Raw genomic sequence first — 23,243 nt, forward strand, 5'->3', positions numbered from 1 at the left:
AGACATGAACAGATATTACTCCAAAAAGAATATACAGATGGCAAATAAGCACGTGAAAGTATGTTCAACATCACTAGCCATTAGGGAAGTGCAAATTAAAACCACCAAGAAATAGCAAGACACACCTACCGAATGGCTAAAATAAAAAAATACTGACAGCACCAAATGCTGGCCATGACGCGGAGAAGCACACTGCTCATGCACTGCTGGCAGGAGTGTAAGACAGTACAGCCACTCTGGAAAACTGTGGCACTTCCTTAAAAAATCTAAGCATACAACTACCATACAATGCAGCAATTACCCCCCAGGGCATTTCTCCCAGAGAAACGAAAATTTACGTTCACACAAAAATGCTCACAGCAGCTTTATTCGTATTAGCCCAAACCTGCAAACACCCCGGATGTCCCTCAAGAAGGGCACGGTTAAACGAAGTGTGGTCTCTTCATACCGTGGCTACTACTCAGCAGTAGAAAGGAATGAACTACTGATACACACAACAACCTAGATGCATCTCCAAGGAATTATACTGAATGAAAAAAAGCCAGTCCGCAAAGGTGAGATGCTGTATGTATAACATTCCTTACATGAAAAACTATATATATGGAGAACACACTGGAGATTGCCAAGGGCGTGGCGGAAGGAAGGAAAAGGGTGTGGGTGTAAGAAGGCAACACAAGGGATCCTTGTGGGGATGGAAATATTCTCTACCTTGACTGTACTGATGTGTATCCTGGTTGTATGAAATTTCGCAAGAGGCTGTCATCTGGGGAAACTGGGTTAAGGGTATACGAGGATCTTTCTACGTTATTTTTTTACAACAGCACGAGAATCCACCATGAGCTCAAAATAGAAAGATTAATTAAAACAACAAAAAACGTAGCAAGACATTCACAGTGGAATCAGACAGCAGTGCTGCTGGAATGCACGGTGCAGTCAGCCAGCCAACCTGCTACCTCACTGGGTCTCCAGCAGAAATCCACCCGGTACAACTCAGTTCCAAGGGCCGAGCACCAAATACTGCTGTGCTTTGTGAAATTTCTGAAATCTAGGGATAGGCATGAACCGTTTAATTACTTTCTACCGATTAGGAAGGAATGGGGGGGCGGTTGGACTCAGTGAGAAAGGTGTAGCTGATAAAGCTGACTGGAAGACCCGTGGCCACCAGTGGTGACGTATCAGGAGTGGCTGCTGGGTTCTGTGCCCTGTAACTCAGCTGAACCGCAGCACTATGTGGCCAAGCAGGAGGGCCTCCTGGGCGTCTAGACTTAGATGGTGGTGGACGAAGGTCAGGCCTGCACTGCCAGACATGGGGTTCTCAAAACACCATCCCTGGAACACCAGCCTTGGAAGGAGTTCCATGAAAAGGCTCTGGAACAGCCGCATACATTCCTCCCTTGTCAGCCCTGGCAGACGCCCAAAGTAGGTCCAAGAAAAGGACCTTTTCATTCTGCTCGATTCTGCATTTGCTAAACTTACGTGACCACAAGACCCCCTTCTTTATGAAGCAACTGTTAGGGTCTCATAGAAGAGGGGTCCAGGTAGGCTCATTTTATGTGGGAGACACCACACTGCACCCCCCCCCCCCCATGACTAAAGGCCCTACACATCCTGTAGCAAAGAAGGCCGCTTACCTTTAGCTCTGGGTTTTCTGAACTTCCTGACTACAGAGGAGTAGTCAGGATGGGCTGGACGCACAGAGGGATCTGCAGTGACTCTCCACCTTCACCTTGGAAAAAGCCTATTCCCCGATCTACTTGTTGGCCACTCACAGGTGAGCAGAGGCCAGGAGAGCCCTTCTCCTGACACACCCACGCCAGCTTAAGGACAGTTGCACATCTAAGCAAACCGAGGCTTGCAGAGCTGCTGCTAGAAAGCAACAGGTAAGGATTCCAACCTGGACAGTGGGACCCCGGGGCCCGCACACCGCCCCTGAGCCACGCTGCCTTCCACGGGGTAGTGTCGACACCTGCTTTCCCTCCTGTAACAGCTGCCCAGATTTTCAATAAATCAGGGACAGCGAGTCCTCTCTCTTGGCTGAAAAGAGCCAGGCCCTCTAGGAAGCCACAACAGATCATTTCCGTTATTACTTGTCCCAAACGAGTCCCTTTACCTTGACGATACATGTCTCAAACTATCCAGTATCTGCCCTGTGCTTCGACGAACCCATTCACTTAGTCCTTCATTTATTTATCCAGCCAAGCGTGTATGGGGTGCCTGTTAGGTGCAGCTGCTCAAAGAAAAAGGTAAACTTGACCGTAGTATGGTCGACCCCCTTTCCCCACCCCCCAATTCCCAAAAAACACACCCTGGAGACACAAAGACAGAGACGTGACGGGCACACTAACAGATGGGGCCACAGTGCTGTGGAGGTGGCGGGGGGAGGGACAGCCATTCCAGACAGAGGTGACAGCATGAACAAGGCCTGGAATCAGACCCCCGGTCTGTGTGGGCTCCCATCACGAGCAGCTTGATGGAAAGCTCGAGGCAGGAAGTGGGGAGATGCCGGGAAGAAAGGGAACCAGGGGCCAACTCTGAAAGAGCCCAAGACTTTATTCCTTAGGTGACACGGAAGCCACAGGGCTCCTTCCTTCATTTCTTCACCAAATACTGACTGCGGGGCCACCACAAGGCAGGCACCCCACCGGGTGGTAGGTGTGCAGTGGCAGGCGATGAGGGTAGAGTTCTACGGGGCTCATGTGGGAGGGAGGATGGAGAGGAAGAGAAGGACCAAGCCTGGACGCCGCTGGAGCCAAGGCCGTGAGGACCCCTTCAGAAACAAGGTGTGGGTCCCAGGTTTGGCAGTGGCCAGGATGAGCTAGGGTGCTAATTAAGCAGCTTCTCAACACGGGTGGCTCAGTGGGCCCACTAGACAGAACTCACAAGCATCTGAGCCTCTGCCAGGAAGCCATGAGAGACGTTCTCAACTAGAGATGAACGTTTGTTCCAGAGAACACGCAGCCCAGGTGCCGCCCCAGGCCTGCAGGAGAGGAAGTAGCCGTGTGTGTCCTTGACCCTGGTTAAGTGGGGCTGATGTGGGACCAGGACCTTTCCTTACAGCTGAGGCAACAGAAACCCAAAGTGGAGAGGTGACTCGTGAAAGACCCTGTAGGGGTATATCTGGCAGAGGCAGGGCTAGAAGCTGAGGGGGAGGCCAAGTTCACGGGAGGGATGGTTTCTCCCCGTTCCTCGGGCGCCAGCACCCACTTCGCTGAGAATGGCTTGCTGCATTCTGAGTTCAAGAGATAGGAAGCACTTTGTTGGGTGATGTCCTGACAAGAGAATGGTGTAGGGGGGTTTTCCTGCCAGCACAGAAGTCACCCTAACACCCCGTGTCCAGCTGGAGGTGAAGAGAGACTGGACCAATATTCTCTGCTCAAATGCCCATGAAGGAGCAGCTGTATGAGAAGCAGGCAGGGTCCTCACCAATGTGCTGTCTCTTCCCCAAAGTGACCCATGGGACCACCAGGCAGGGACAAGATGAACCTTGGCCTCAAGGTCTGATGGTACCCACAATGCACAGCAGCACTTTGCTTTCTTTGTTATTTTCTTTTCTTTTATTCATTTATTTTTGGCTGCGTTGGGCCTTCGTTGCTGCATGCAGGCTTCCTCTAGTTGCGGCGAGCGGGGACTACTCTTCGGTGCGGTGCGCGGGCTTCTCATTGCGGTGGCTTCTCTTGTTGCGGAGCACGGGCTCAGGCGCGCGGCCTTCAGTAGTTGTGGCTCGCGGACCCTACAGCGCGGGCTCAGTAGTTGCGGCTCGTGGGCTCAGTAGTTGTGACTCACGGGCTCTAGAGCACAGGCTCAGTAGTTGTGGTGCACGGGCTTAGTTGCTCCGTGGCATGTGGGATCTTCCTGGACCAGGGCTCGAACCCCTGTCCCCTACGTTGGCAGGCGGATTCTTAACCACTGCGCCACCAGGGAAGCCCAGCACTTTGCTTTCTGAAGCCCTCTCTCTCCCTGGACAATTTACTGAGCCTCCCAGGAGCTACAACTGTTTTTCAGGGAACGGGGGAAAGTGAAGACAGGCGTGAGAACCACAGGCGTGTGGCGATTTGGAACCACATAATTGCTGGAGCATCCCCAAATCACGGCTCTTGCTAACACACACTAGAGAATGAGGGAGGCAGGCAGGGGCCGGCCTGGCCTACAAGGAGCCTCGGGTGGTGAAAGGGTTTATCACTGCTGTCGGCAAGGCCAGGAGGAGAGGGAACCCCTGGAATGGCCAGTCCTCACACGGATTCCCCAAATCAAACAACAATCACCAGGCAGAAAAACTTCACTCTGCGCGCTGATAAACACTGTTTTTCCGCATACAAAAAAGAACCACACATGATCTGGAGAAAACGCCACATTCCCAAAAAGTCCAAGGGAATTTTTCCCCTTATTTCCAAAATTCTAATTACTCTTTGTGACTTGTCGAAGGGGCCTTGTCGAAGGGGCCAATTCCAAAACAACCCTCACAAAATACCAACAGATACTTATCCGAGCTGAATGTCAGCACTAGAATTCTGCCGTGTTACAGCACAGCCTTTGGGTGGGGTTGGAGGGAAAGCTTCACTTCCTATGGCTTATATTTACGTATTCTTTTTGTTTTTAAGAAGAGCAAAGCCTGACTTTCGGAATGATAAAGAAAAAGGTTTTTAAAGAGTCTGAGATAAGTTTTGCCTATTGTTTCACTATAAAGAGGGTTTTCTTCCCCCACCATCATAAATGCTTCTTCTCTGATTTATAGGCAGAATGCAAGTGAGAGGTGGGTGGTCTGCCTCTCGGGGGGGGGGGGGGGGGGGGAAGAAGAAGATACCCCAGTTTAGGCGGCAAATCCACAATCAAGTTCTGTGACCACCCAACGAGGTGGTCATGCCTCACCAGGCGAAACACGCTGCCCCACACACGACAAAGCCAAGAGCCTCTCTCAGTCATTTTGAATGGCTAACTTTGCAGTATCTTCCCATTAAATCAGTGGTAAAAGTGGTAACTAAAACCTTTCACAGGCCCCCCGCCCCGAGAATCATAAGCGCTAAATTAAAGGTCAGCCTTAGTATCTCTTTTTCCTCTACTTGGAGAGAAAAAGAAAGAAAGAAGGTGTGAAAGTCAAGAAGGTAGGGGAGCCTGAGTATGTTAAGTGACAGGTATCAGAGGGAAGGAGAGAAGGGGACAAAACCTTTCACCTGCATGTGCCCAGCTGTGGCTCATTAAAATTTTTGCCTACATGTTGAAAGGAACTGGTGAGCTTAAAAAAAACCAAAAAACACCAATGTCCCTCCCGCAACAGCCCCCCAGCCCCAAGGTTCTCCTTTAACCTGCCCTGCGATGCGGCCCGGGCTTCTAGGCTTGTTCAAGTTCCCCAGGTCCTTCTACGGTGCGGCCAAGGATGGGGGCCACTGCTAAGGTATCTGCAGAGTGCTTTGCGCCTTGCTGCACCTGTCCCAGGTAGAGGAACGGGCGATGAGAAGAGAGGAGGGAAATCAACGCTCCTGATGCACGCAACAGTTCCCATAGAGGGAATTAATACACGAGAAAGCTAAGCTAAATCCCACACACATACACACACGCAAGGATGGAGAGGATCTGTCTATCACAAGAGCGCGAGCCACACCACAACAGGTATCTGCAAGCAGAGTCCATTTTCAGGGGACGTGAAGAGCCTCTACCCCTGCTTCCCACACCAGGCCTCCCAGTTCAGGGTGGAGAATACCCACCAATGCCCCTTGGAACACAGCAGCGCAAAGCAGGGCCAGCTCCATCCACGCCCAGAAGGCCCTTGATGGGTCAGGGATAGAACGGTGTCTCCAACTTGGTGCACTTTCAGTAGACACCAGACCCTGTACTGAGACACGGAGTATTTAGCGGATCCTCACAGCCAACACCATTGCACAAGTGGAGCCAACTGAGGCCCCAGAGAACCAGCACAGGCGACGGAGGCAGGACTCACGTCCAGATGCGGTGGATCCAGAGCCTCCTCTTAACCACTGTGCAGAACTGCCCCCTCTCTATAAGGCGCTTATGATGTCGGACGCACTATAAGGGGAAGACATCCACTGGCACCTGCCTTCTCCCTGTATTACTTGGGGAAGGAGCCCCGGTCTTTACAAACTGATTCACAGCAACCCGCCTCTCACAGCCCTACCCACCGATGAAGAGCTTCTTTGCCCTCAAAGACCCTACAGCCATACAGCTGAGCAGAGACCAGCAGCCCCCAGAGAGGACACCCCGGGAGTGCCACCTGGCTGCATCCCACAGCCCTGCCATCCTTGGCAGCACACAATTCCCCCTCCTGGTTGAAGGGGTTGGGAAGAAAGAACTACAAATTGGCACCTTTATTTCAGCCGTTTGGGTTTGAAAGGCGTCCAGGAAGTGAGGAAACTGCGGAGGAATTCGCCTTGAAGTGATGTGTTGGAGGGCAGAGGGCCACTGTCTGAAGAGCTGCTGGCACAACTGAACAGGCCTGGGCGCTGCAGAGACCTGACAGCAAGGCGAGTCTTCCTCCCTGCACCCTTACAAGACGGGCGACCAGAATCAGTCAGAATAACCCAGCAGGGTGTGTTTGGGGGGTGAGGGGACGGTCAGGCTAATCTTCAGGGCAGGAGGACTTCCCGTCACTCTGCATCAGTTAATGAAAATCATACTGAGGGCTGCCCAATGTTCCGAGGCAGGCACGCGACTTGAAGAGACGCCCATGCGTGGGGTGCAGCCTCTTATCCACACCAGAGCCTACTGGCCGCAGTCCCAAGGCGCACCCCTCTTAACACAATTTGATATGTCAGCACGTGAAAATGACAAGACCCTCCCAGGCCCCCAGACCACACATTTCCCTGTGTACAGTGAGCACACAAACCCCAGAGGTGCAGAGAAATGAGACCAAGACTCACCTCTACCACCTCCTGTGTGACCTCAGAGAAGTGTCTTGCCCTCTCTGTGCCTCAGGCGCATCATCTGTAAAAAGTGCGTAACAACAGACCTTGTGCCTCCCAGGACTGCAGAGGCAATATAATGAGGTGAGGCCTGGGGAGGCACACAGAGCAATGCCTGACAACGACTGTGTACCACATACAGTGACCGCTGCAATTTTCCATCTCAAGAGGCTGAACCATGATGAGACTACTGATGTTTTGACCATTTTTGAACTAGAAAATCTGGTCATTTTGCATGACTCGATTTAATTCACTGGGTAAACTAACCTGTCTCTAAAAACCCTTGCCTTTGAACAGGCAGGGGGAATCTAATATTCCCTCCGTATTGCCCAACAACGAAAGGCATTATGAAAGGAAGGGCTGGCATAAATACAAACACATTTCTTCCACTTGGGCTGTAAAAGCTGAAAATGGCTCCCAGGTGTGAGCAGACACAACTGGCCTGGCCTTCTCTGCAGGGTCACCACGGGGGTCAAAGTCGAGCTGGCCATTTTCGGATTAGGTGCACACGCTGGCGAAGCTTCCCCCGGGGTAAGTGGATTACAGAAGCCACCTGCAGGAAGTGGGAGTGCAGGGGGAGGGGGAGGAAACGGCCTGGCTGGAAGGAGGCTGTGGATATGGGCGGGGGCCAGCTCCTTTCACACGGGAGATTGTGCAACGGACAAAGCAGCTCCGCTTCCCTTCCCCGTGCTGCCGGGTCACACGGCCCTGCCGTGCTTTCAGCACCCACTGCTGGAAGGAGGTACTTCCCTCCAAGGCCATCCATGCTGCACCAGCATCCCCATTCCCACTGGGTCTTGGACTCTATTTAAAACTTACACGGTCATCAGAAAAAATGAGACAGAGAAGGGGAAGAAAAAACCCAAACACACAACAAAGGCCAACTCTCAACGACAGACCCTAAGCTACCGAGTTCCCAAAAAAGGCAATGACCTCCGTGACCAAGTTCCTATTCCACGGGTGCGCCCCTCCCTCAGCTCCCCAGACTCCACAGCTGGCGTTCCCTTCCCTTTCGCAGCAAATGGTTTGCAGATGGACCGCTCATCTGGCTGCCTTACCACCCCCAGTCTCAAAGAAAGAAGAAAAAAAAAAAAAGGAAAGAAAAGAGAGAAGGAAAATGACAAGTCAGGACTGTGTGTAATTTGGCAGGCTCGCCGCGGAGGCCTCAGCAGTTCCTTTCCCAGCGAAAGGCTCCCTGAGACTTGGGGCAAGAGGCAGTCCGCACTACAGAAGTCCTGGGAAGCTTCCGGGACACAGAGCTGCTGTCTTTGTGTACTGGGTTTCCAGTAAACTTTCTATTTTGAGGCTCACTCATGGTGCCCAGAGTCTAATGAGCCTGCCGGTCTGAGAACCAGGGGTCCCGCTCTGCCTTCCAACAGAAGCTTCCTGGCCCTTCAGAGCAGCCTGCCTGTTGACAAAGGGGTAAATGGGGAGCAAACTGGCCTTAAAAGGGAAGCAGCCATGTCCTATGAGCCCTTCTCCCAGCGCTCCTCCAACTGGCCAGCGTGCTGGCTGAGCACCTCACGGCCCCATCTTGCAGCGGGGAGAGAAAGGAGGTATACACCTTACAGGTCTCTTTGTCTGGGAACCTTCCCCGTCTTGCACCCCATCAGCGACAGCGGCCAGGAGCCCCTGAGAACTTCCCAGGCCCTGGCTGGTATGACAACTGCCTGTTTACTCATCCTTCTCTGCAACTAGACTGCGAGTCCCTTGAGGGCAGGGACTCTGGCCCGTGGGGCACGTTTGTCTGTCCTGGGCTTCAGGTGGAGCGCGCGCTGGCACACCTCCCTGTTGGGCCCCCGTCTCAGCTTCCTCCACTTTCCTTTGATTTCTGGCGCTCACTGACAACCAGAAGGTCAGCCTCCCAGGGGCAGAAGGCCAGAAAACAGGAGGTGAGGATCGGGGCCACGACTGGACGCAGGGTGGAGGACAGCTGTGGGCCCCGAGTTCTGATTCCCCCATCAGGGCAGACGAGCATGGCTGTGCTCACCTTCCAGATGCTTCGCCTGGAACAAAGCAGCACCTTTCCAGTCTCAGTCGAGGGTCAAGTTGTATCTGATAACAGTGACCGATAATCAGCAGAAAGGTAAGCGGTGCTGAAAGCGGCTCCGGCAGGGAGGCACAGCTGTAAGCAGAGCTGCTGATACCTGCACGTGGAGATGGGTACAGATCTCCTGCCAGAAGAGGCTCCCTGCCTCCCAGGGACTCGTGAAGGTCTGATGGGGAGGCCTACGTGATCGCCAGTCAACAGTCAATTAAGCAGAGACAAATTGATAACAGCCGTGGGCCTCAAACCGCGGCCAGAGACAGAGCCGTGCTGCCCACGCTCGCTCCCAGTCCACTGCCCCCAGCACTTTGCTCGGAAATAAATACCTTAACCAGGGCTTGGAGCCCCACTGTCCCAAAGAAATGCCTGTGCCCATACCGGTGACAAGGGGAATCTGTCTAAATAATTGACTGCCCTCCAAAGGCTCAGCAGCGTGGTTGCTAAGGACACCACCCTGCCCCCCACCACAGTACTACAGAAGCTCAGGTAGTGGTTCTCCAAGGGTGGGAGGTTCCCAGACCAGTAGCAACAGCAATCACCTAGGAACTTGTGAGCAAAGCAGATTCTTCAGTCACAACTCACCCAGACCTGCCGGATCAGAAACTGGGGCTGGGGCCCAGCCATCCTGTGGCCCAGCGAGCCTTCCAGGTGATGCTGGTAAATGGTCTAGTTTGAGAACCAAACAGGTGATGGAGAGAAGCCATGATCTCCCAAGGGAACGGGTGTGACGTTTTACCCAGAGGAAAGAATCCGTTCACACCCACAGAAATCTGGGCAAACGAGGCAGAAAGGGAGCACGTCTCTGAAGACACAGAAGAGAGGAACCGAAGCCCCCAGTTTACATCTATTTTCCTGTTGTGCTGCTTTCTGACTAGGGCCCTGGCTTCCCTTCAGCATCTGAGATCTGAACCGGCTACAGGCTGCTCAGGGAACACGGAGATTCATTCACACTTGACTCGGGGCCTTTTAAACACAGCTTTGTTCCCAGTTTCTCCCTAAAGCGTTTCAGTCACTACTGACTCCACGATCCTGATGAGAGTGTGCCCAAAGGCCTGCAGCGAATAAGATGTCAACAGCCCAGATGGGGTTTACTTTTACACCAACGCCCAAGCCGACTGGCCTTCCTTCACCAGCAAGACTAACCTGGGTTCTTACTGGAGGACGCCGCTCAGAAGCAGGATGCGGAAAGAACTGCCCATCGCCACATTTTCTATTAAACTTGATTAAGTCCACTCTTCACCTGATGACTCGTGGATGGTCCAGCAAATTCCCCCACAGGAAGGACGGACAATCCTTACCTTAGGGAGAATTTCGACGTCCACCTCCCCTTGTACACACACTTGTAGTCCCCATAGGTCCACCTTTGTATCAGGAGGCAAAGAGCTCCACCGTCCAAGGTTACCACTCAACTTTGTAAGACCACGCACGCACGCACGCGCACGCACGCACACATACGCGCACGCACGCACACATACGCGCGCGCACGCACACACACGTTTTAGCAATGCTAGGCGACTATTCATTACTCAGAGTAATTTCACCTGAAAATTAGCAGTCTCAGCTCAGGTCCTGAAGCCCAACCTAATTTTCTGAAGTTGAGTTCGGGGCCCCTTTCTCCCTGGCTGGGCCCTCGGGGAAATGGATTCCTCTCCCCATTCCCGAGAGGCTGCCCAGATCCTCACTGCCTCCTGCTAAGGCTCACTCTTTTTTTTTTTTTGCGGTACGCGGGCCTCTCACTGTTGTGGCCTCTCCCGTTGCGGAGCACAGGCTGCGGACGCGCAGGCTCAGCGGCCATGGCTCACGGGCCCAGCCGCTCCGCGGCATGTGGGATCTTCCCGGACCAGGACACAAACCCGTGTCCCCTGCATCGGCAGGCGGACTCTCAACCACTGCGCCACCAGGGAAGCCCTAAGGCTCACTCTTTAATTACGCTTTAATGTGAATTGATCTTCCCATTAATGAGCCTGTAAAAAAGACTGATCTGGCCCCTTTTTTCTAGAGGGTGTGCTAGGCACACGGAGAGTTAAATACTGCTGTTGATTTTACTTCCCCAGCAGACCCAGCCCAGAAGAGCTCCCTCCATCCCTCCCTGCCTCGCCTCATGCTCCCTCAGCAGCACCCACTTAACTGGCTCCCAGTGGGGTCACAGACGGGGCAGCAGGTTTCATTCCTTCCAGGTTTTATTCTCCGGAAGTTACCATAAAGCGATGTTAAATACGCCATCCCTTTGATTTCATCAGTTTTTCTTCAGCTAAGAGGTCACAGCAAAATACAGAACCACATAGTTCAACCCGCCTCTGATGTTTTCATTTAAATTTTTCATATTCTAAGTCCTCCAGGTACTTTGCTAACAGGAGAGAAAGATACTTTTCTCAAAAGAAAAAAAAGAAAAGATGAGTTTTCAAATTACTGGTTGCCAGGAAGCTGGGAGGACGGGGATAGGAGAGGTGACGGCTTCAGGGGTAGGGGGTTTGTACTGGGGGTGATGGCAACGTTCTGAAATTCGACAGCATTGAGGGGTGCACAACACTGAGGAGGTACTAAAGGTTTCTGACCATACACTTTAAATCCGATAAAACAGTGTTTTATGTTATGTTAGTTTTTTCTCAATAAAAAAAATATAGGGGCTTCCCTGGTGGCGCAGTGGTTGAGAATCTGCCTGCTAATGCAGGGGACACGGGTTTGAGCCCTGGTCTGGGAAGACCCCACATGCCGCGGAGCAACTAGGCCCATGCGCCACAACTACTGAGCCTGCGTGTCTGGAGCCTGTGCTCCGCAACAAGAGAGGCCGCTATAGTGAGAGGTCCGCATACCACAATGAAGAGTGGTCCCCGCTTGCCACAACTAGAGAAAGCCCTCGCACAGAAACGAAGACCCAACACAGCCCTAAATAAATAAATTAATTAAGAAAAAAAAAAAGAGTAATCCTATTTTCAAAAAAAAAAAAAATATATATATATATATATATATATATATAGTTTTCAGAAAAGTTTTTTTTCCCCCCGAAGATTCGAAGTAAAAGGTATTTTGATGTGTTTTCAAATGCAACATAGAACCTAAGGATTTTAACAGCACAATGACAAAGTCACAGGTAATTGTGTGCACGGAATCTTAGCCAAGATCTCCTACCTGATCAAGGCCACAGCTTGGGGGAGGGGGAGCGGCAAGGCATGGGCAGGGGACAGGGTCCAAAACACACCACCAACTGGAAAAGAAGTTACGTGGACAAAGCCAAGGGCCATATGGGAAACATGCTACAGCTAATACACCTGGGACAAAGCTGCTGTGCTTTAAAACTAAAGTCGATTTTACAGCAAGTTTTTTACTCCTAGGAGTGAAAAAAAAACGCAACCATTTCCACTGGAACCAATCTCCTCAGTGATACAAGTGCAGTAACACCACAGGAAAACTGGAAATTTTTCTTCCCCAGAAACGTCACTTATGCATCACACGAAATTACTGTTGCTGTGGGAATCATAACTTGAGTTTCCTGGACTTGGAATTAGAAAAAAAAAAATCTCAAACGTGAAAATCTACCAGCAGATTCTGTCCCTGTTGAACAAAAGTCTGTTTCTTTTTCAGAGGACTATTTTATCAAATTTAGCTCCCTCGCTCCAACCCAATCCTATTAAAAGCTTTCCTCGAGTTTAATGCTTTTTGGTTATTAAGGACAAATGGCTTTGGCATTATCTGCAGAACGCGATGCAAATAAAAATCCGCTCTTTGACAAATACTTTAATTGAATTTGATTCCTTTAATCAGAAAGTATTAACCAACTGAAATTTTCCTGAAGGACTCCAGTTCCCCAAACTCTAGAAAACTCTGTTTTGAGGCCCTGATAGTAAAGCCGGACTTGAAACAAACCCTTTTCCCACACAGCCCTCCCAAGTGTGACCTCAGCAAAGAAGGGCACTGGTGTCTGGGGGATCAGAACACTGTCTTGTGAGTGAGGAACCAGGGTTACTGACAAGGACACGGGAGACAGGAAACCAAACACAGAGATGAAGAGCCAACTTCTACAAGCAAACAAAATCCAGAGGCAAAAGTCCCTCATTACAGGTGTCTGAGCTGGAACACAAAGCTGCGACTTCTGAAAGACGTAAGGCAGCAACAGTGCTTACAGGACAGGGGTATTTCTTTTGTGACATTACTGCCCCAACTCTCAGTTTCTGAGTCACAGAAGGAATATACAAGCTGCAAGTGTACTCGTACCACGTGTTTCAACCCCTTCACTCACCAGATGAGGAAAAAGCACCCTGTCCCACGTCACAACACCTTCAGAGACAGAGCTGGATATGTGCCTGGTCCCCCCTGTTCCCTGCCCCGCCTGCCCACAACCTTGTTCCCAGAAAGCTGTCCCAGCTCCTCTCACTCAGACAGCCTCAGCCATCTGGTCCCTTTGCACATTCTCATTATTCTTCTCATCCTCCTCCTGCCCACAAAGGGGAGAATATGGAGACGAAGGGCCACCAGCGTCAACGTTGATGAAGCTAACTGACGAACAACATTTGCACACACCATGTCAGGAACTTCCCACACGCGATGGTACTGAATCTTTCCGAGGTCACTCTGGGCCCCAACTGCACGGGCACAGAAGGTACCGACTAAATGTTTGTTGAACATGTGACACCTTTTACCGCTATGGTTCTGAAAAGCCACAAACACACCAGCAAAACATGCTCTTCGAAGCCTGGACGGTTGCAATCATCATGTGGATGGAGAGGTGAGAAAATCATGTTCATTTGTTGCCCGCTCTGCTATTTTCTCCCCTGTCCTTTGCACGACCCACTCGGGAAATACAGGAAGGCATGAAGGATGAGAGCAATATTATCTATAATCCTGCTACCCCGATGTCACCCTGCTAGCCTAACTCTGCAGGCACTAGATCCAGGGGTCTAAGATTGGAGAACACAGGCCCCTCAGAGAGAAGGAAGATAAAGACCCTTCAGTGTCTGTATTTTCAGAGAAATCACTGACCAAGTCAGATGGAGACCAGCTTCAGGCCAAAGGTAGTATCTGCCAATACGAACCTCCATTTTCCAAACTGAATCAAAACCAGGAGGGAGTCTTTTTTTTTTTCTGTCCTACTTTACATATTTTAATGCTGTCTAATGGAATAGCAGGAACAAGGCCAACCAGCCCCACTGCTCCTGACACTTCGGCCAAGGAACAGAAATGTATTTTTAGTGAGCAGAGCATGGCCTGATTCAGAGCACCACGGGCCCTCGGGGCAAGGACGGGTCACCTGCCACACTCCTGCCTGCTGTGCCGGGGGGAAGAGAAAGGAGCAGTGAACGAGCATTTGGGTCCCGTTTTGGTTCACCTCTCGATTTTGCACCTTACAGGAACTCAGGCAGCCTTGGTTTCCTGTCTGGTAACACAAAGATGTTCTCTCTGGCCCTGGCTTCCCAACCAAGGGGAGGGAAAGCAGTGCTTCTCAAACTTGAACAAGTAGGCAGGTGGCCAGCGGAGCTTGTGAAGGCAGCTTCTGACTCAGCAAGGCTGGGATGACACTTGAGATCCCGCATGTCTAACGAGCTCAGTGCCGATAGGACTCTGCTGGTCCAAGGACCGTCCTTTAAATAGCAAGGAGTTAAAAGCGTCTTCCGGTGCATTGCTCTATACACATACCAGGGATTGACATGTCCCTAACCGGCCTCAGGTAAGGGTGACTCATTTAATTTAACGAGCAATGAGACACCTTCCAGATGCCAGACCCTGCAGGCCAGATGGGTACAAAAAGAGAGTCAGATCCTTGACTGTCCATCTTGGGACAAAGAGCTACGTCCTTTGTGCCAGCATTTCACAGGTACAAGAAGTGACTCACAGACCCTTAAAGGTGAGATCATGCCAAGGCCCAAGGGGCCAGGTGACAACTAGCTACCAGCCAGCAGCCAGCCGTCATCTGTCAAACACCTACTCTGGCTGTGCAGGACGGGGAGCTTCATACACATCACACTCGCCTTGAAGCTCGGGCCCACTGCCCCTATGTGTACAGCGGGCCAAGAACGCATTCTGCAGATGAGGAAAATGAGGTTCAGAGAGGTGAATCTGTCTGTCCGGGACACAAGGCTGGGCCACGATTCTAACCCCCTGCTCCCCAACCCCACAGTGCCTTGAAAAGGGTTGAGCCCGAGACCATGTTTCACAAGGACAGGGCATCTCCGGATCGCAGGGCCTGTGGCCAGCAAAACCTGGAGATCTAAAAGCTGCACCAGCCATCAGACGGATGATGACTCCTTCCCACCAGGTCCCTCTGCTTGGCTCAGGGTCGACAAGAGATACCCACAGGTGAGCAGACCAGTTACAACACCAGCAAAATCAAAATCAAATAAAAACCAGTGGGGCTGGTGTGGGAACAGGAAATTAGGTGTGAAGAGGGAGGCGCTCTGCTGGGGGAGCTGTCACTAAAATCTGGCCTAGAAAATTGTTGGACTCATGACTGGTTTATCTGGAAAGACCTCTGGGCGAGTTTCAAACAAGCAAACGCCTCCAGCTGACTGCTGAAGAAGTGGGGTAGCTCTCAGTTACCTCCCTTTCTTTCTCATTTAAGTTTCTTTATACCCTTTTTCATCTGCAGTGTGTTGTCTATAATAATCGACACGCTGTATGTTGTCTAACACTTGACCATGACAACGAATTCCTTACTTTTATATTGATTTCAGAAGGCTGGTGGTTTTTGTTTTTTTTTTAAGCCATGAAAGTGAGTGGAGTCACATTCCCAAATTCATTACCACAAAGATGAGCCTACTGTCTTATCATGCACACAGCTTCTTTTAAGTTGAGTTTATTCACTCAAATTGCAGCTTAACCGCTAGGACAAAGAAATTTAATTCTACGTACCCCTGGGCATTAAAAAGATAATTTCCCCCCAAATTAGAGATGAGGCAAAACTTCTGGGTTTTAATTCTACACACCCCAAAACAGCAAGCAAGGCTTTTGTTATCATCATTAGAGCTACATAGAGAAAGGCCCCCCTTTTTTTTTTTTTTACCAGTGAGCCCACAAACACGAGTTGCCCTGCCACCAAATGTCAGCAAGATGATACCATGGCCTCCCCACACAGTCCAGGGTCCCCCAGATGGCACCACTTACAGAAAGAGAGAGAGGATACGAGATGAGGCCGCACCCAGCGACGGTATGGCTGTCAACTCGTTGTTATTGAGGTACCTGTAATGACAACAAGAAGAAACGAATCATTCAAAGTAATAGTAAGAAATCACAGACATAAAAGGGAAATAAAAAAAAAACAACAGTGCTGAGTTGGCCATGGGAAGACTGCTATGTTGTAATGCTGAATACAAGATAAAGAATTTAAAAGCAAGTTGTTAACGGGAGAGAATTTATGCCAGGTCACAAAAACCAATTATTTACCACACCCAGAGTCTGTGAATAAACACTCAGGAGATGTCTCCCGTCCTCTAGGAGCTTCCAATCTAGCTCAGAAATCAAGACTAACAGACAGCGAACTGCGAACGCAGGCCAAGGTGCGTGATGCAGAACGACAGCGCCCTCAAGACCCCCAGTGAGAGCGCTCCTCGTGGGCTGAAACAGTCAGAAAAGGATCTGGGGAGGAAAGACCGCCCCCTCCTGGTTGTTTTGTACACATCCCTGACGCGGCTCTGCCCTCACCAAAGGGCAACACGCTCGGACCCAGGGCCAAAGACTCCCGCACTCCCGTTGGGTTCCTGGCGCTGGGACACGTGGGTCAATTACTCCAATGCCTCATCTGTACAACAGCAAAGGAGCTGGACTTGGAGATTCTCATCTATTTGAGATTCCAGCTTCTCTGAACTCTGATGAAGTCTCCAGACACGTTTCCCAGGAATATATCCGTATAACGGATATATACACACACACTTTTGCACACAGACAACTGGAAAATCCTCCTCAGACCTCAGATGCTTCCCAAGCTCCCTTCCCGCTCGAATATTCTAAATCTGTATTTCCATAGTTCATGACTCTGAATGGAAGGGGAAGCCCGAGAACCAGAACACAGCTCGCCTGGTCCGCCCCCACAGGCTCCGGAATCTGGCCTCCTTACATGGACATGTATTTCCAAATCTGAGAAGAGAATCGAAAATCAGGCTTGCACAGTGAGTGCAAAAATCCTTAAGAAAGCCAAAGCAGTGCTCAGGCTTTTTGCCGGGTGACGGGCTGGAAAGAAACTGCATCTGGGACGCAGAATCAAGGATAAAGCTAGGTTATCTTACTCTCATTTTTGCAGAGAGTATGTCTTACACAGAGCATCTTGTTATGGTTTGAAGACAAGGCCACTGAAATGACAGCTGTATTCATACAAGTTTACAGCTAGTGTTTGCTTGAATAGAATAATCTGGTTGTCTGCCATCTTTTATAGAAATGAATAGGGTTAAAAAAAGGGAAAAGGCCTTGAATTATCCCATTTGCCTTCTTCAGTGCCAAAGCTAGTTAGAGATGAAGCTTGGCAATTACTGGGCTGAGGGACACAGCATGTCTGTTTCAATAGCTTCATGACTGAAGCATCTGGCAGAGAGAAAGCAGATCTGTATCATGCGGCAAATCCCTTCTCCACTTAAAGGGCCCTTGTTTGTGTGTTGAAGGAGACAATTAATTACTTTAACAGTCTCTTATCTGACCGCCCCCTAAATCAGATTGCTTCTCCTTCACCTTTTATCTCTCACCCCTGCTGCGATTCGTTTCCTATCTCGGTACAGGGATGCTGAAAACACTCCATCAGTATGAATCTCTACTAATAAATCTTCACAGTACCGTAAATGCACGTTATCACTAGAAGACAGCCTCAGATCTTATCAGAGCAAGGGAAACTAAGGTCAGGGGCCTGTTGCCAAGAAGGCAGCTAGCTTAAGAACTCTTCATTTCTTACAGATTTACTCTCCAACACAGGTGTTGGGGGGTCATAATAATAATAGCGGCAGCTAACTTACTGAGGGCTTATTATGCGCCAGGTACGACTCTAAGAGCCTTTCAGTACACGGACCCGTCTTTAGAGCCCTACAAGGCAGGCCCCATGAACAATGTCATTGTACCAATGGGGAAACTGAATCACTAAGACGTTAAGTAATTTGCCCAAGGTCACCAGTAGTAAAAGGCAGTGGCCCTGTGTGTCTAGCCCCAAAGTTTAGGTTCTTAACCATCACCTCTACTTATTTATAGCGACGGTAGCAACCCTACAGTATTATGTCACTGCATCGCTACACCTCTGAGGTTGGAACCAGGTACTAGTACTGTTCCCCACCTTACAGGTAAGTTCTCTAAATTTCAAATCAAAGGAGAGCCACCAAGCGAAAAGGCCAGCAGGCAGAAAGCCCATAATTCCTTGGGTAACATGGTAACTGCACTGCAGTCGCTTAGGACTGGACTTGATTTTAAATCCAAAATGAACAGTATGGACTTCACTGCAGGGGAACTCTGGCTGAATGAGCTCGGTCTCGGGCCACCCCTGCTGCACATATGACAAACTGCTCCACCCAATTTCACAGAATAATAAATGAACAAGGAGAAGGGGCATCATCATAATATCTCGTATCTTGACCCAAATGCTGGAAGCAGAGTGTGCAGGTGCCGTGGACCAGTGCTGAAGGTGAACAGGACATTTTAGGTCTGGATCAGCAGCCTGGAGTCAACAGGATGAGGCAGAAATCGCAGGCTCTGATCTCAGCAGGGCTGCTGGATTTATGAAAAGGTCAGATGGAGCTCAAAGGAGAAGATCTACAAGGCTAGCTTACTTCTGGATCATTTCTACTTAAAAAGAACCGCTAGTAAATCTGAGTCAGCTCCACCACTGCTGGCTCTCTCTTTGTTCACGCTGCCCCTGGTTGAAACCAGAACACTACCCTCAGAAGGCAACGGAGGACCAACTCACGCTGAGACACGACCAACTTGCCAGACTGAAATAGAGACCGGTCAAAAATAGCACAGCCAGAGCTGGGCGGGGAAGGGCCCTCGGGAAGTTCAGCACAGTCTCCACACGTAAAGACATTGTCGGAATTTAGGATTGTGTTTGATGAAATCTTCTGAATACCTCGGGCTGTGCAATCTTCCCCCACTTTGGACTCCCCCCCAAATTTGCTTCCATCCAAGGCCCTAAACATCCTTCTAAAATATCTGGCTTCTATAACTGAACCTTTTCCTGATGATTCAGGACCGAGAAGTGCTCCAGGAGCATCAGACCGCGAATTGTGGCCCAACCCTGCAGCTGGAAAAGGTGTGAAAAAGATATGGGGGTGGGGGCGGGGGGTCCCCCCTGGGCAGACGCGGAGGTGGGCCTTTCCCACCCTCCTGGGCCCCCTCAGCTCTCTCTGAAACTCCCATTTACGTCCTCGACTTGCTTTATAGGAAGCTTTTACATTCTGCAAGATGCAAAATGTTAAAAAAGGATGCTTCTGAGGACTTTCACTACTGTGACTGCCTCAGTCGAATTAGGCATCAAGAAACAACGAAAAACAAACCCACAGGTCATTCTGACTTATAGCGCTTTCTGGTTTTTAAAAAATTTTTGGCCATATTTATTTATATACTGATAGCTGAGACAAGCACACAGTAAAATTCCAAACTGTTTCAAAAAAGAACACCAGGAATACATATTGAAATACACAGCTTCCTTGCCCTCCAGGCCGCTGGTCGGCCTCCTCCGGCTGCCGGCTACTAGGGATGGACACGTGTTTTTCTTTCACGCAGATGCTTGTGTGTTATACAGACTGTTCAGTACCAGTTTTCCCCTTAGTAAGAGATCTCGGAAATCTCCCTAATTCTTTTAACCAGCGGTGGACCGCTCCTCGGCTGGGATGAACGGTATGAATGAACCATAATTTATTTAGCCGATCCGCCAATTCGTAGGCAGTTTGGTTGTTTCCAAACACAAAGGGAGCTGCCACTAACAGTCAAAGTTGGGCTGGGGGTTGGAACGTCAGTTCGTTTTGTTTCTCAAGCAGAAGAAAGTCGTCAGTAGCAGGTAGGAGCACGCTACTTTGGAGTCAGGGACAGACTCCAAATCAATAACTGTTATTAGTGTTTTCAGCTACTTGAGAATAAGGCAGACTGCATAACGACTTTGGCAAGACTTACGATATAGTGTGTATACCAGCTGGCCGGATACAGTTATTTTAATATCGTGACATAGGATATAGTTACTTGAAGTCAGCACTTATAAACAACAAGGGCAAACGCTTTTCTACGTGCCAGGCTCTGTGCTGAGGGCTTTATGTGCCACGTCTCACTGAATGACATGTCAACCCTTTAAGGAAGGCACTAAATCATCACCTCACCTTAAAAGAAGAAACTGAGGCCCAGTTGCGGCACAGCAGAGCAGGGGTTATTTGGAGGGGATTAGCTCAGATTTTTACATCAGACAGACCCGGGTCCATTCTACCCCGAGCCCACCCCTACCGATCGAATGGCCTTCGGCGTGTCACTTAGCCTCACTGTGCCTTAGCTTCCATCTCCCCAGTGTGTGCAAAGTACGAGCACCAGCTTCACAGGGTTCTGGCAGGATCTGGCTGAAATCATTAAATCTAACAGCCTAGGAGAGAGCCAGATATATAGTACATGCTTAACAGGTGGGGGTAATTCATAGCCCCAAAGCAGTGCCTCACAGGACACCCCCTTGGGAGTTCACCCCGCCCTTAAACACACCGCGCACACGCACACGTGGAGGGGGGAGAGCAGAAGCCTGGGACACCAGAGGGTGAGCCATAAATACCCAGCGGCAGGGCACACTCAGCCTTCCTCGCCGCCTTCAGGAACATTTTAGGTCAACAGCCCTGGAAAGCACACGACAGCACCCACATGAAGCATTCCCGGGCCAGGCAGCAGTAACGTGATCCGAGTGCCGTTTTGAAAGAGGCCGGTATAAATAGCCCCTCTTATTAATAGCGGAGCCTCGCCGTCCAGGCCCGCTGGCTGGAAGCCCTCCCTGGTGGGCTTTCCTCGGAGCTGCGGGCAGTGAGGACCAGGTGGCTTGGCAGCAGGTGCACAAGCATCCTCACGTCCTCCGGGGGCCTCCGACGGCTCGCTCTCTCCCTCCCACTGGCCTGCGATGCTCTGTGGTTCCGGCCTCCAAAATAAAACCACTGCTAAACCACCGCCCGCCGCTTTGCCAGCCTGTGGTTCCCCTTGCGCTCAGCTTTCCAGACTCGAGTGGCTGTGCAGGGTTTAGGAGGAACTGACAGCTCCCGGGAGACCCAGTTAATTTAGAAGCAATTGTGTGTCGGCTGTGATTTTTTTCTTTTCTTCAATATCCTTCTCCACCTCCCCACCCTGCACTCCTGACGGCCTCTTTCTGCCTCCGTCATGTATTAAAATTCCCTTCGGGAAGGGCTCCGATCCTTATCAGTGAGAAGTTCCACTGCTCTGGGCCCCCGGGGAATTTGTCTCGTCCATCCCACGGTGTGACACCAGGGACCAGAGGTGGTCACGGTGGTAAAGGTTCAACCTATCGGCCCTCAAGGATTTGTTTCTTAACAGGGCGCCCAGCTCGGGGCGAGGGGCGTGCGCTGTGTGCTTCTGAGAGTAGCAGAAGAGAAGAGAAATAACACACAGGGAACCCTCCCCATGGGCAAGGCTCTGGACATCAGCTCCAATGAATAATTATTATAATTCGCTAACACGTCATTATGCCCATGTTCCAGAAGAGGGAAAAGAGGCACAGAGGTAAGTAACTTGCCCAGGGACACAGTCCCCATAAGGGGCAGAACCAGAACTCAAATCCAGGTCTGCTTGCTACCAAATGTGCATTTTCCCCAGTACCCCCTACTGCATCCATAAAGGGGAATCCGTGTCTTTACACCTCGCACACCCAGGAAGGCAGTGCTGCCATGGAGAGCTTGGGACAGGAGTCAGACTGAGGACTGCAGGCCCAGCTCCCCCATGTACTAGCTGTGCAATTGCAGCCAGGTGCCCAGGCCTCGACTCCTCCAACCGTCTCAAAAAGGTAGCATGTCCGTAAGGCGTGGACGGCTGGGCACAGTGGCCAGCTACACGTGTCAACATTCCTGCGTGCATTAGCGGGAAAAAGGAGAGAAGGCACACACAGCAGAGAGAGAGCGCAGAGGAGTGGGTGAGGAGCCTCCTCCTGTCCCTAAATTCAACAGGAGCTCAGGGGAGGGAGAAAAGGCAGGTTGGGAGGGGAGAAGGGAGGCTGGGCTTGGAGGGAGTGTGGGTTTGGACAAGGGGTCTGGAGGAGTTAAGAGGAAATACCCGGTACCTAGAGAGAGAAGACTGGTGCAGGACGAGCGATACAGGAGAGAAACACTGCACTTCCTGTCCTTTTAAAATCTTCGGCGGAAGGCTGTGGGTTGAGATGAGGGGGGTGTGGGGATTTAGGGCAGTGCAGCTTCAGGGTTAAAGGCACAGCTCGGGGAATCAAACAGATCTGAGTTCAGCTCTCAGCGTTACCAACTAGGCAACACTGCACAGGTTTATTTAACCTCTCCGAGCTTCCATTTCCTCCTTTGTAAAGTGGAGAAAATAACTGTAAAGGAAAGAATTTAAATCAGATAGAACTGGTGTCAGGATGAATTGAGGCAGCCTTCCCCAAAGTTTGAATGTGGTGCTGCTGTGATGACTGTGGCCGTTGGGACTCGGGGAATTTATTTTTAAGACTAACCAGCATCCCCAGTGAAGGACAGGTGCAAGTCAGATGCTCTCAGCTCTAGATCTGGGTGGGGTTTACGTTCCAAAAAAGCACCAAGTAGAAGGGGGATTAGAAGCCGGAGGTCAAGGGAACCAAACCAAATGAAAATTGAAAGGCTGTCTGGGGAAGGAACCAATGGAAAAAGAAAACTAGAGAGAATAATGCAGAAAAGGCTCATGGGAGCATCTACTGTGCCCCAAATTTACGGCAGGGCCAATGATTTTGGAACCATAACCTAACATGACCCCCAGGGCCCTGCAGGACCCAGGCGCTGGCCACACACCCCACCCCTCATGCACTCCTGGCACAACGGCCCTCGTCCTCTTCCTTCCTTGGGGGCCTGTATTTGCAGCCTGTCCTGTCCACACCGTTCACATTTGCTTGATCTGATCATCACCATCCTAAGCACGCTGGCTCCGTTCTCACCACTCCAAAATCACAAAAGAAGAAAATCCTCCCGTGACCCTGTCCTACGCCCCCTTAACACTTACCACCAGTGAGTCCTACTGGTTTCCTTGTTACCCCTAGGTCGTGCCCCATCTTAACGTGAGTCCTGTGAGAGGCGAGGTTTGTCTGCAGCGCCAGGATTGGGGGAGAAGGGGAGCAGCATTTAAGGGGCCGTCGAAAAACTCCGGAGCCAGGATAAGAATAT

The 23,243-nt window shown here is 50.6% G+C and overlaps 1 protein-coding gene across 2 annotated transcripts in view; it reads right to left on the minus strand.

Moving 5' to 3' along the window:
* LRIG1 (leucine rich repeats and immunoglobulin like domains 1) overlaps positions 1-23,243 on the minus strand; it is a 119,012-nt gene that overhangs the window by 53,332 nt on the left and 42,437 nt on the right. Inside the window, exon 3 of one of the 2 annotated variants that reach the window (XM_079935011.1) lies at positions 16,054-16,128. The exons of the other annotated variant lie outside the window; for it this stretch is intronic. Within the exon in view, the coding sequence (XP_079791137.1) occupies positions 16,054-16,128 (75 nt within the window). The remainder of the gene's footprint in view (positions 1-16,053; positions 16,129-23,243) is intronic. 2 annotated transcript variants of the gene reach the window in all.

The sequence above is a fragment of the Stenella coeruleoalba genome (genome assembly GCF_951394435.1).
Source record: "Stenella coeruleoalba genome assembly, chromosome: 10".
Taxonomy (NCBI): domain Eukaryota; kingdom Metazoa; phylum Chordata; class Mammalia; order Artiodactyla; family Delphinidae; genus Stenella; species Stenella coeruleoalba.